At 40.6% G+C, this 14,513-nt stretch overlaps 1 protein-coding gene across 1 annotated transcript in view; it reads right to left on the bottom strand.

Moving 5' to 3' along the window:
* The window catches only part of fras1 (Fraser extracellular matrix complex subunit 1), a 218,886-nt gene that overhangs the window by 111,553 nt on the left and 92,820 nt on the right, over window positions 1–14,513 (bottom strand). The window contains 7 exon segments of the mRNA XM_042341116.1: window positions 1,454–1,588; window positions 3,166–3,309; window positions 4,067–4,214; window positions 5,410–5,448; window positions 6,487–6,576; window positions 8,495–8,686; window positions 13,227–13,328. Coding sequence (XP_042197050.1) covers window positions 1,454–1,588; window positions 3,166–3,309; window positions 4,067–4,214; window positions 5,410–5,448; window positions 6,487–6,576; window positions 8,495–8,686; window positions 13,227–13,328 — 850 coding nt within the window.

Genomic DNA, 14,513 nt, shown 5'->3' with positions numbered 1-14,513 from the left:
TTCAAAGAGATTGCTGTGAAACTTGCAAGGTGATAAGAATCACCAGTGACAATTATCGCATCACATAATTATTTATAATTATGTTAATAATTATAATCAATTATCACATCCCTCGACCTCCCTCCCCCAACACCCGCCAGAACTTTGTCAAGGTGGTTGAGCCAAGCTGCCTGCAGTCACCACTGATGAGACTAGTTCTGGGTTTCCTAGTTAAGCCAACCAAACAAATTCAATGTTCTATTAAGATCAAAAATGAATGAATAACCGAAATACTTTTTAAAAATGCGGTTTCTGAGCGCTTCCACATAAACATAGCCATGAATATAGAGTGAAATTATTTTTAAAAAATGCCCGTTGAACAGCAACGGTTCTTTCACACTTCACACCTGAACCATCAGCTTGAGGGATGCCTGCCAAACATGTCTGACATCTTCATGCAAATATTTGGCACTCAGACAGTGCCAGGATCATGCTGAAAAGCTTAAACACAAGTGATGAGGCCCATCTAATTATTTAGCTGCTGTCTCCATCGAATAGCACCCTGTAAAATGCGCAGGAATAACCATACAGAGATCTGTCTTGTAAAATGGTAGTCCTATAAAGTAATCTATTGCAGTTGTCGTATTTAACGTCACAGGCTTTAAACATGGCACCATGCAGAATACTTCAGAAGATGCTTTGGACCACACAGGCATTCTTCTTGGTATAAATAGATGCTGCTGCTGGCTAATATGGGATATCATTTGTATCCCACAAATGAGGAAGATCAAATATCTCATGAGTCACTAATAGAGTTCTGCCTCATAGGCAAGGTATCTACATTTAACCCATGGCTATTTCATTTATACCATTAAATCTAATACATGGTAATTTCAAACATGATTCCTTTATAGGAACCCAGTTGCAAATAGAGACTCATAACTGTAACTGGAAGTACATTAGGCTGACTTGAAGAACTCTGATCGGACCACTCCTGGAATGGATTTAGAGTTACATACTTTCATTACCAGAGGATGTTCATCTCAGAGTTCCTATTAAGAAACCTTATTTGAAATTGTTGCATTTTACATCTGGAGGAATTAAAATTATTCCATTGTTGTGCTTTGAGTAAATACAGGTGTGACTGCTTCTGACAAGGTTTGTCCCATGTAGCCTGCAGCAGTCTCACTGTACCTATCCAAGGCATGACTCAATGTCAACTTCCACTTTCCTGAATATGTAACAATATAATCCTATAGTGCAGTATTCATTTGTTTTCACCTCATTTACAGAAAAAAACATACTTTATTCCTTTCCGTAAGAAGCAAATCTCCTTAATGCCTTAAAAAATTAGCATTGTATCATCTATAGAGATAGATGAGATTGCTTGATTCATTTACAACAAAGATCTTGGTAGCGATGATTTCACAAAGAGCTCCAAGCAATCAATGCGCAATAGTCCTGTCCACATTACCTGCACACCGCTGCTCTTCCTGATACATCCCATCTCCGCAGGAATTCATACACTGACCGTACTTCATCATCAGCGACTCCTTGCATAAAGTGCATTCAAACCGATTACTACAGGTGGCACAAGAATCCTTACATGCTGCGTAAGTAAACAAGGGAAATGTGTTGAAGTAAATGTTGGTCAAACATACTGTTCTAAAAAAAAGGATGTATCTGAAAAGAATGCCAGCAAAGGATCTATACTGATTCAGGAGGAGTTACAGCTTTCAGGTCTAAGTGTCGCTAAAATGCCCTGTTTACCTCCTGCAATTTAAATACTAACATGCAATACTGAACAAACCAGATCACTTTATGTATTATTCTTCGTCACTTTGGGGTCTTGGCTTGATGGGGATTCCTCATCTGAAAAAGTGGAGTCAAAATGCTGCCAATGATGCTCTTAAGCCAGCTACAAGTGGCTGTTTGACAGCCGCTGGTTTGACCTTACCACATTCTCTCCGTGTTGTGGAAAGTCTTGCACTGTCTCCTCAACATCCACCAGCAGCTGAGTCAAAGAATCTGTCTAATCCGAATCTGGACACTTTAATTTAGTCATCAATCACTGTGCCAGGCAAAAATCCATTCCACAGCTGACAGCCTTTAGGTATAAAGAAATAAGTACTGAAGGCTAGTTTAACTTGTAGCTTGAGAATCACATTTTACGGTTCTCCTGCTTTGTTCAAAATAACAAACTAAATCTGTTTTAGAGATTCCCTTCATTAGTTTAAAAGATGGAACATGTCTTCCCTTATCTTCCTTTTTTTCGAACAAGAATAAACTTGGCATCCTAAGGCTTTCTTCACAGTTCAGTGATCTGAAACTTAAAAGCTTAAGAACGTATAGGAAGCGAAAACACCATTTTGGCTGGCTCCAAAGTAACAAAAAGTGCAAGCTCTAGGATATTCTTTGGCAGAAATAGTTGAGAGGTTCATGAGATGAAGAGATCTACCAAATCTGATGAAAATCCAAGAGTTTGAAGTTAGACTATTCTGTGCTCAAAGATATAGAAATACGATACGTGGACATGCACAACATGCCCATTCTCAAAAAATTGAGGAGAGGCCAAGGGGCATTCCGCATTGAGAAAGCAATAATGTTCCAATATTATTGCAATACAACTATTATCTTAACAGTAACCTTGACACAAAGTACTCCATTGTCATTTAATTCAATTGTTTTTCCTGCTTATTTCATAAGAAACAAATCTTACAATCTTGAAAGAAAAATAGTCCATTCTGATAATAGCTAGAATATCTCCAAGAGCAGACTTACTTACATGGCCTTTTGTGGGACGCCACTGTGCGCAATCTGGCTGCTGCATTTTGCCCAAAAAATCCACAGTAAATTCACTTTACAGTATATACTGTGAAGCGCTTTGAGATTTCTCAATGACTGATAAGGCGCTTTATCAAAGCAAGTATTATTATTACTTATAGTGTCCCAGATATTTTTCAGCTTTCAATGACTTAACTCAAAGGTAAAACATTACAGAGATGGTAAATATCCTTTATTATTCACCAGGTTTCAGCAGGAACCCCAAAAGCGCCTGGGTCTAGATTTACTCTATTAACCAGCATTTCAGAGCATCCAGAATTTGGCAAATTGTTCAATTAAGTCTTAACTTTGAAGGTTTATGCACTTCTTAAGGAAGACACTACACGTGAATCTTACACACACCTTTACATAGTCTACCATCCTCATAGAACCCAGGGTCACATCTTGGCAGGCAGCGGCCATTCTGCAAATATTTGCCCTTATCGGAGCAGACGTCACAATGATCGGGTGACTGCGTGCACGTCAGACAGTCAGAGTGGCATTGAGCTGTAAGTTAAGTCATAAATATATCACTAACATCATCTTACAAGGCGAGGTCACGGATAACTCTATTCATTCAACATTTCTTTTGTTGACAAACATATAAAACACAAAGTAAATTTCAAACAAAATACAGTTTTATTTATTTGGGCTATTGGAGAGACACACTTCTGTCTTTTCGAAGTTGAAACATTTTCACTTCCACTGAAAGAATAGTGATCAGAAAGCATGGTATCAGCCAAACTGCCAAACTGGTGTCTATTAATTAAACAGACAGTCTAGTCCTACCTTATCTATATCACGGTCATCTGTAATTTGTGTTGTGGATATTTGATATGTACTCACGGGTCTAAGTTATATTGCTAGATATGTATGGAAATACTAGGATTTGTAAGTAAAGGTGGAGAATCTTAAAATTCTGGATGTTAAGAGCACGCATGTTTGCACTTTAAGACAAGAGTGCCCAAGTTAACTTTAGCTGGATCCACTATCTAGGAGACCGTCTAAGTGAGAACCTCTCTGAGAGACATCATTCCACAGTGTAAGTTAATGTGTCAGCAAGTCCTTTAAATGCAGTTTGATGCTAAGCCCGAAAATACAAAACTAGGAACGAGGCCTCAGGACTGTACAAGGAACATTAAATGCACCCAATGTACAAGTGTGCATTAAACCTCAATATTTGTACAATCCAGGTTTACAGTAATGATCAATGGAATTTCAAGGTTCAAATCAATCTGATTGATATTCAAGATATTCCACATACCTGGATAGCACTCTGGACAGCACACTCCCTTGATTTCTACAGCAAGTGTCCCAACAGGGCATGGAGGGCAGGAGGGTTTATAACAGATCACCTGTGAATCTCGGCACTCACATTCTTTACAAGGGCCTTCAGTCCATTTTTCTCCATTCTATTTCAAAGCAGGATTTTTTGTTTTAAAAAAGGAACTTCTCAGTGAAGCAATTCTTTGCTCTAAAATCAATAAAGAGCTAATACATCAAGTGCTTGAAAATTGGTTAATAAATTGCAAATGATAGCAGAATAAGGCTTGACATTTCTAATGTACGTTTCACTTTTATTGTCCGGCAATTGAATTTTTTTTTAAGCAATAAGGAGGTAAAACCATAGAAATTTATGGTTTTGTTCTTTTACTGTTTACTTTACAGAAGAAGGCCATTCAACCTATTGTGCCTGTACCGGCTCCCTTAAGAGTTATCCTATAAATACCATTTACCTGCCCATTCTCTATACCCCTGTAGCTGACGTTTGGGTCTAGATTTACTAAATTTTCTTAATATTTCAGAGAATACAGTATTAAATATAATCTTCATTTTCTACATAAAACTGGCTTCAAGGTAAACACTGAATTCAACAATTTACCAAATTTTAGCCACTCTGAAATCATAAGAAATAGAATCAATCTATAGGAGACGTTAAACTGAGGTCTCATTTGCCTGTTCAGGCGGATATTAAAGAACCCGTAATTTGAAATTACAAGGGAGTTAGGTAATGTCCTAGGCAACAGTCCTTCAGGTCGATTGATCATTCAAAAATCACATCTCAATTTCATTTATCAAGAAGATTAGGCATTATTTCATGATCAGAGCAATATTGTTTGCATTATGTCCCATTTGAACAACCAGAATGTTAATTAGAACAAGTTTTGTGAGGAGAAATTCTACCTGGTTTCAGATTTACTCCATCGATGTAGCATTTTAGAATGTCCAGAAATTAGCAAATTGTTCAATTTGAAGCTGAGTTTATGTAATTCTTAAAAAACAACTTTTAAGAATTCTGGACTCTCAGAAATGCATAAATAAACCTTGGTGGGAATATTCTCCATCAGTTTTTCAACAAGTACTCAAAAAGAGTTATTTATAGAAAAACCTATTTCAAATTATAGTAATTTATTATCTTGCTAAGAATTTTTGGAAAATCAGGGTATTGTTATTCACGCCAATTAATTCGATAAAATGACCGGTTATATTTTGTAGGGATTAGATTTTATAATTATGGTTTAGTGATTGTTCCTTCACCTGTGATAGTTCTTCCTTTTGTGGAAACTGTGAATCAAACTGTAAAAGAACCAAACAGGATCTACATACCACAAGATGCTTTTCACCTTTCAAATCAGAAGGATGCATCTGAAGGAAAAGAGAGTAAATATTATGCTACAATGAAAATTAAGACATCTGTGCATGCCTCTTCTCTTAATGTATATTTGCATATTTGTATGAAGTGTCCTAATACCATCATGAAGCTAAAAATGCAGTCTCCTGTGGTTTAGATTCCCATCTCTCTCTGCATTGTCTCAATCCCCCATTCCCCACTTCCCCATTTTCTTGGCAGTATAGCATGTAGGACCAGACACAATACGTAAGCAGCTGTGTACAAATGTCACTATATTAGGCTTGATAATCGTGAAGATTGGCAGCACGAGTCATTTGGCAGCCACTCAAACACTTCACTATGGATTTTCTACACAACCTACATATAGCAAAAGAAGAAAACAGGAGGTTCTAGGTAAGGTTTACATTTCTGATAGAAAAACAAAGGTTAATTTCGAACAAATTCAGCATAAGATCTTACATGTAACAGACCTAAATTAGGTTCCAACAAAGTTGAATTTTCTTTTAAGTTTCTATATTTAAGTCAGATCATTCAAAGCATCTCAAACTAAGCCTTTACGTTTCGCATCCCCATAATTTTTCATGAGTTATATCCTCATTAGATTTACTGATATAATTTACTCTTGCACACTTGCTTTCCTTAGTTAATCAAGTGTACGCAGACAATTTAACGCACAATGGTTAACCTAGTAATGCAATTTTTCACATTAGAAGTGTTTATCGAGGTCGATCAATGTTTCCTGGCATAACTACAGCAGCATGAAAGCATCTTCCATTACGTTTGTTTTCTTGAGTATACCGAGAGGGGAGTTTCTCCTGTTTGCCGGCTAATGATCCCCCAGATGAAATCAGTCATGCACTTCATGGCTATTTGTGTGATACTGTTATGTGCAAATTGGCCACCACATTGACCAACAAAAACAAAGTCACCAGACTTTACTATATAATTCCTGTGACACAGTGTGAGATGTTTCAATGATGTGAAAAGGAGCTATATCAGATGCAAGGATTAATATATTAATTTTGTTAATATTATTGCAGATAGGTACCTACCTCCTTGGCTTGCTCTTGATAAACACAGTAACTGCTAATGGGTATGCACTCAGGGCAACACTTTCCAGGCAAAAGTAGCAGCTCTTCACCCTGCATTCAATAACAATTTCTCTCATCAAAATATAAATTAGCTACATGGTAAAATGAAACACTGAGATTCTATAGATGAGCGCTTAAAAAGATAGGTTTTACTCAAAACCTTGTATTTCCAGTTCACATGTAGGTTATTTACTTCAATACATTCTTGATAACCAAGTGTAGAAATGTAATGATGTGTCATTTTAACATTACAACCTAATAGCGAGCTGCTTCCCGTCTTAGCTCTGGATTCACCTACAAAATACATAAAGTAGTCCAAGGTAAATCCTGCTCTGCTTTACTCAATCTTCACGGACCTGCCCTTGTCTGGTTTGATTCCTATCTCTCTCACCGTCTCCACTTTGTTGCCTCCAACGGTTTCTCCTCCAGCCCCCGCACTGTCACATCTGGCGTCCCCCAGGGCTCTGTCCTTGGCCCTCTCCTCTTTAATATCTACATGCTCCCCCTTGGTGACATCATCCGCAGACATGGGGTCAACTTCCATATATATGCGGATGACACCCAACTCTATCTTTCTGCCTCCACACTCAACTCCAGGATCACTGCTGTCCTGACAGACTGTCTGTCGGACATCAAGTCCTGAATGAGGGTAAATTTCCTACAGTTGAATGTGAACAAGACTGAGGCCCTCCTGATTGGCTCACGCCAGCGCCTCAGCACCTCAGGCTCTGGCAACATTAACCTCCATGGTTGCACACTACAACTCACCAGCCAGTCAGGAACCTGGATGTCTTGTTCGACCTCAACTGTCTTTTCTCCCCCAAATTCAAGCCATGACTCGCTCTGCCTTCCCTCACCTCTGTAATATCGCCCGAATCTGCCACTACCTCACCCCTCAGGCCGCTGAAACTCTCATTCATGCCTTCATCACCTCCAGGCTCGACTATGCAAACGCCCTGCTTGTCGGCCTTCCCAACTCCTCCCTCCACAGGCTGCAGATAATCCAGAACTCTGCAGCCCACGTCCTCTCCCGCACCAAACTCTGTGACCCCATCTCCCCCACTCTCGCCCGACTCCATTGGCTCCCTATCCTTCAGAGGATCCAGTTCAAGATCCTGGTCCTCACATACAAAACCCTCTATGCCTCGCCCCACCCTACCTCTGCGACCTTCTAACCCCCTACCAACCTGCCCGCTCCCTCCACTCAGCCGGCTCCGGCCTGCTCCATGTCCCCCGACCCACCCGCCCCACCAATGGCGGGAGAACCTTCAGCCACTCTGCCCCCAACCTCTGGAATTCCATCCCCCAGTCACTCCGCCGCGCCCCCTCCTTAGCCTCCTTCAAGTCCCACCTCAAGACTTTCCTCTTCGACCATGCCATTGGCCACCCCCCTTCCCCTCCCCTCCCTTCCCCCCCCAACCCCAGCTCGGGTCTGAAATGCTGTACTCTGTCCAGCGCCTTGGGACGTCCTCCTGACGTGAAAGGCGCTATACAAATATAAATCGTGTTGTTGTTGTTGATACGTTTTTGACGATGTAGTAAAGTGCTATATCAAATGTAAGGATTATTATTCATCAGCTTTTGCTGGCCAAGCAGAACATTATCTGCAAAAGTCGGTACCCAATGAGTTAAGCTACAGGCATATGCAGATAACTAGGAAGAGAAAGGCGCATTTTCACCGAAATGAATTCAGTGCCAAAAAGCAATTGCATTTTGTTTGATTTAAGTTAGAAGGCGCTGTACTAACTGACATTATCAGCATCAGCCTTCTATTTTAAATGTTCCAGGATTACAACCAATGGCAGGAATGCTTTATGCCATGATGTGCAGATATTTTTGAATAAATGACCTGAATTCCTGACTATTCCTTCTAGTCCACTCTGATTTATAGAATAAATAGTTCTTTCACCAATTGCTGCAAGGCCAGACGATCATTTTTCGAGAACACAGAAAAAAAATGCTTCCTTACCCACAAGCACTCCACCCTGGTGCATTCTGCACGCTGACAAACCACCTGTTCCCTTTCGCACATGCAAAACTCGCAGGAACTCGCATTCCACATCTCCCCGTGATACCTCACCACACCTTGGTATGGACACTTCCCTTTCCTGGACACGCATTCCTCACAGCATTGACCAGGTCGTTGGACTTGCTGCTGCCCCTATGAAAATCAATGTACTTGTGTTATATTCATAGGAGCCTGTACTGGTGGTGCTTTGTGATGGTGATGTTAGTGATCCCATGCCACTACTTTGAAAAACAAGGAATTCTCCCAGTGTCCCGCACGACATTCCTTCCGATTCCAACTGTTTTCCCCCTTACAAAGAATTGCAATTTGCCAAACATTACTTGTGCACATTAGCTACGAATTTACCCACATAACCATCACTACACTTCAAAGTAACTTACTGTCAGAGGATCCTCAAGGGTTTGAGCTTCTACCAAGACCTGAAAGAGTCTCTCCAACTGCCTCTTTTCCTCCAGATTACAAGGTTAAAAAAATATAGTATTTTTTGAATGTAAAAATCCTGCAATAGTGACTGAGGAACTGACTACGCCCCTGGGACTGGGGTTTGAATTCTGCTGTCGAGGGATATTTTTATAAATAAAATTTTAAAATTGCAGCCTCACCTGTAAGAGAGATCCAATGTTACTTTTGTTCCCTAAAATTGTTTGGACTGATTTACTGTGTTAACTATATCGTTACAACTGAGCTAGTTTATAACATTACCTTGCATCTTTGTGCACAATGATGGTTTGATGCCAAAAGATATCAAATGGGGAATGCAGCCTCTCCTTCCCCCTCTCTCTTCACCTCCCACCCCCACAGCATCTCTCTCTCTTTCTCACACTCCTTCACGCACACCCCTAGCATCCAAACATGGAGGAAAGTGCTGTTATCTATGACGGACAGGAACAAACACCGCCCCAGCTGCTCAGAGAATCTGACAGATGGAGTCAAAAAAACGACACAGTTTAAGCCTGCCTTAACCACTGCTGGGCTAAGTGGACCAAATAGCTTGTGTGTTAATTGTTTACAGGTAATTTGGTTTACAGGCGAGAGGCAGGTAATGATTTTCACCTATAACCATTATGGATTGTGGCTTGGTGTTCCCATGGCGACTGGAGATTTTTACATGACTATTTGGTGAAACATTCTGTCGAAAATATTTGTCTCATGATTCATGGTTATATTTATGCAGCAGCGTTACATTAACTTTACAGCTGCCACTCTGTACGTAATTAGAAAGTCCCTGCATTTGCAAACCATAAATAAATGTATAAAATTGTTATCATCAGCACATTCCAGACACCAAACTATCATCTGGCATTTACCATTTAAAGACCGTAGTAATTATATTCCACATGCAGTAACAAAGCACTTGTGGCATGGATACATGCTTAAACATAATAATAAGCAAATAGAATTCTAAAATCTTCCATTTGTGCAGTTTCAAGCTTTCATAATGGTGGTTTTGAATTTAGCAAGAGGTATCAGTGATAATGTGAGTCAGCCTGGCTCAGTCGGTAGCATTCGCACGTCTGAGTCAGAAGGTTGTGGCTCCAAACCTCATGTTGGCGTGTGGGCATCTAGTCAAGCTGGCACTCCAATCCAGTACTGTGGGTGTGCTGCATTGTTAAAGATGCTGTCCTTCAGATGAAAGGTTAAATTGAGTCCCCGTTTTGCCTGCTCAGGTGGATGTTGAAAATTCTACAGTACTACTCGAAAAGAGAAAGGAGTTTCTCTTAGTGCCCTGGCCACAACCCCCAAAATAAAATTGGACCAGTGTTAAGTGCTCCAAGACCCTCCTCACGTGAAGGGGGCTGTATAGATGCAAGTTATTGTTGTTCATGGCTGTTTGTTGGACGTCTCTGTGCACAAATTGGCTGCTGCATTTGCCTCCTAAACACACAATCACTACTGGATATCCTGTGAAGAGCGTTGGTACGTCCTCCCAATGTGAAAGGCTCTACACCAAATGTAGATTAATAATTAGTGCAAGGGAGCACTTTCCCATTTGGAGAACTCAGGAAGAGCATCAAGCATCAAGGGGAGATGTAGCACATAGGGTACAGTCTTTCTGCTCTACCCACCAATGGGCCTGAGATGCTTCAATTTGAGAAAAACTGTCAACCTGTTTTAACCAATTTTCTGCGCTTGTGGTGACAGCTCTTGCCTTCGGTGCCTTAAATTCCTCAGTGCCAAATGTGTGAATGGTGATTTTTTTCCATGAAAGAAAAGTTATCAGTGAACAGAAAGCATCTTCAATGATCAGTATTTGATACTACACAAAATACCTGAGAACATCCACTTCAGGCTTATAAATCCAGCTGTGGGTGCTTTCCAAACATGTTTTTGTGTTAGATTATATTTGTGAGGGTTTAATGCTTTTAAGGCTTTTAATTAATCTTTATATACGTTTAGAATGTAACCTACCCATAATCCTTTAATAAGGTGTGTTTGATTTAATGACTAGCTCAGCAGGGGTTAAAAGTAGCTTCGCTTAACCGGTTGAGGTCAGCTTCTGATTAAATGGCTACAGCCTCAACACCTGCCTATCTCAAGGCTGAAAGCCAGCAGGCTGTGGAAGGCTGCCCAGAGGTGGACTATATCTCTCTCTCTCTTTGTGCAAAGCAGCCCGCGAGGGGTGGGGGCTGTCTCTGTGACAAGGGGAGGCAGAGGTAGAAACACAATAAAAAAAAGTAACTTTGAAATAGTTGGAGTTGTGTACAGGGTCAAAGCACTTCCTAGTGGAGGTGATATCAATTCTACTGTATCTATGTATGTGTACAGGGGTGAGGGAATTTACCTCCAGTAAGTGACCATTAAAAGTGAAAGAGGAGTGAATATTATGATTTTGTCTGTTGTCTAGTATATCTTTATAAAGGATACAGTCTAGCTGATTTGGCAACAAAACGAAAGGGCGCAGGTACAGGATTGCAAAGGGCAATTTTAGGACAGAGGGTAATTAACGACCGGAACAGGTCGTATCAATGGATGAGGCTGGGACACTGGACTGATTTAATAAGCAGCTTTGATGCTGTGATGGGAAAATGGTAGTGTGGGTATCCTGGAAGGATGATGTCAAATAGGTTGTTAGGTCTCTGAACATGTCATTGAACTTATAGATAAGTGACAAAAATTATGAAAATAGAAAAATTATGCAATGTGTAATAGATGTCATGTGGGAAGAGTGAATATACAGCAGGAAGGATTATTTCATGGGCTAACTTGTCTTGTTTCACTCCCTGCCACTCGTTTCTTCAATGGGGAAGGAGTCATGTTAACAGAAGGCCAATCGATGGTTCCTGTCCCCTTCTCAAGAATCATACAAGCACAGAAGGGGTCATTCGTCCCATCATGTCTGTGCCGGCTCTGTGAAATGAGCTATCCAAATTAATCCCACTCCTCCACTTTTTCCCCATAGCCCCGCAAATTAGTCCTCCCAAATATCTATCTATTTCTCTCTTAAAGGTTGTTATCGAATCGGCTTCCACCACCCTTTCAGCCAATGCATTCCAGATTCGAACAACTCGCTCTATGAAAAAATGTCTCCTCACCTCCCCTCTATTCTCTTTTAACAACTATTTTAAATCTGTGTCCTCAGGTTACCGACCCACCCGCTAGTGGAAATAGTTTCTCCACCTGGGAGTTTCTCTGGCCATGTGTTTAGGGTGACTGTTACTACAACAGCCACAGGCAGTATATTAATGTAGGTAGGTGGGCCTGTGGCATGGCCAAGAAACCATTTTCCCACTGAGCTTTAATGTCTTAAAGTTTAAAGCAAAATTTGCAGGATTCTTTAAAGCATTCCTTGTGCTAATTAAGACAAGTTGTGGAGTCCTGTAGCTCAGTGGTTAGAGCACTCACTTTGCAAGCGAGAGACCTGAGTTCAATTCCAGGCAGGGCGAAACCTTGGGCAAGTTTCCTTACTCCACACAGAGCCTAATAATAATCCCTCCAAAACAAAAAACAATAATAAATTGGTCATTTTCAATCTACGACTGTTTGTGGGACATTGCTGTGCGCAATTGGCTGCCGCGTTCGCCCACAAATATACAGTCAATTCACTTTACAGTGTGTTCTGTGAAGCGCTTTGGGACGTCCTCCCGACGTGAAAAGCGCTATATCAAATGCAAGGATTATTTTATTATTAATAATTGTATTTCTGTTCCTTATCCAACCTGAGTCATCAGTGCACTGATTCCAGTCTTTAATATTCACAATGTGCACTAGGGAAACAGTCCTGGGAAAACACAAAGCAAATGGCTTGGTGCTTCCCGATGTAGGTCGTGGTTCGAATAAAGAGTGTGAACTTTGTAGAGGGAAATCCCAATGGTTACACTCTTTATTTGGACCCAAGACCTCTATCAAGAGCATCTCCTGTATAAGAATACATCACTTAACATTGCTGGGCACTAATCTACCTCCATAGTAGTGAATGATCCTGTAAAAATTATTCAACAAGTTGTACAAATTCTTGAATGGTGCAGTAAATGTTGTGGAATTGTTGTGGAATAACAATGCGTTCATCTGCATGATATGGAAAATATTAAGTGTCCTGGACCCTTAAGTCCTAGGCATACGTAGAATATTTTCCTTATTCCCGATAACGGAGACGTCTCGAAGCCATAATAAGGCACTATATCAAATGCAAGGGTTATTATTATGACTTTGTGCTTTCCTTTGTTTCATTTACCTTCTCACAGGTGAGCTGTGGGCATGTCTGGGAATGGCACCGGATTTCGCCTCTGTCACAAATACAGGTGCTGCAGGCGTTCTCCTGCCATTGTTTACCGTGCTGAGGGAACAAAGAGACTTTTCAAACCAAGAAGCAAACCCTGATGAAGCTCAGCTTCACGCATAACACCACCAATGCAGGGCTGTCCCAAATTACAGCTTAACACATCAAAGTACAATTACAAAGGATGCACTAAATTTATTGTATTCTTATCCATATAATTCTGAGGCTCTGGTAACACAAACCTAGCCCGAGCTCGACATTACTTTGAATGCATGCCAAATACAACAATGTGTGAAATAATTCTGTATAACAATCAGAACTAGCCTTGGTCAAATCTCTGAAACTGATGTTCACAAGCTACTATTATTCTTACAACTGGCCTGTTTAAATGTCAAGTGTTTTGTCTTGCAAGCTGAAAATTCTAAAGGTGTGCTCCTTTATGTAAATCATAACACAACTCTGAAGTGGCTCGTGACTGAAGTAGATCTTAAGCATCTTAAGCAATAATTAATAAAATAACAGAATTAGTAATAGAGCCTATCATGTCATCCTGGTTCATCTGGCAGCACTCTTGCCTCTGAGTCAGACGGTTGTAAGTACAAGCCCCACGTTAAGACTTGAAGCTCATTGTCTAGGCTGACACTCCATATACCTCCAATGGTGCACTGTCAAAGGTGCCATCCTTCAGCTGAAACATTAAAACTCCTGCCTGTCTGTCTGGGGTGGACATTGAAAATCCTATGGCACTGTTTGTCCCATGGAGTTTGTCTCAGGGTCTTGCCAATAATCCCACGAATAAAAAAAATTATAATTAACTTCTTGGCTGTTTGTGGGACTGCCACCTTCGCCTACAAACGCAGTCACTACACTTGACAGGAAACTGTAGGAAGCAACTTTGAGATTCTGTGAGGTGATAAGAGCACTACATCAAAGGCAGTAATTATTATTTGTATTGTAACTTCTAGCAGAATGCAGAAATCTGTTTGAAAAACCAGAATGCGAGGGTTAAAACCTAGTCCAGTCATTCGCATGGTTTGCTGTGGGTAGAGTATAAAATCAGATTGTAATTCCAAGGTGATCTCAACTATTAAAATGATAACAATCACACAAGAAGTCATGCTCAGGTGAGCATAGCTTCAGACAAATTCCAAGTATTATTGAGGGCCTTTGCAGGAGGTAATGAGCTTGACTATGCGGGACCAGTGGGTGGGCCCATGCAACCTGACTTCCCTCCAGAGAAAA

This window comes from Callorhinchus milii, unplaced genomic scaffold (assembly GCF_018977255.1).
Source record: "Callorhinchus milii isolate IMCB2004 unplaced genomic scaffold, IMCB_Cmil_1.0 Scaffold1, whole genome shotgun sequence".
NCBI classification, from domain to species: Eukaryota; Metazoa; Chordata; class Chondrichthyes; order Chimaeriformes; family Callorhinchidae; genus Callorhinchus; species Callorhinchus milii.
Note: the sequence above shows the minus strand (reverse complement) of the source record. Positions and strands in the feature narration are given on the sequence as shown.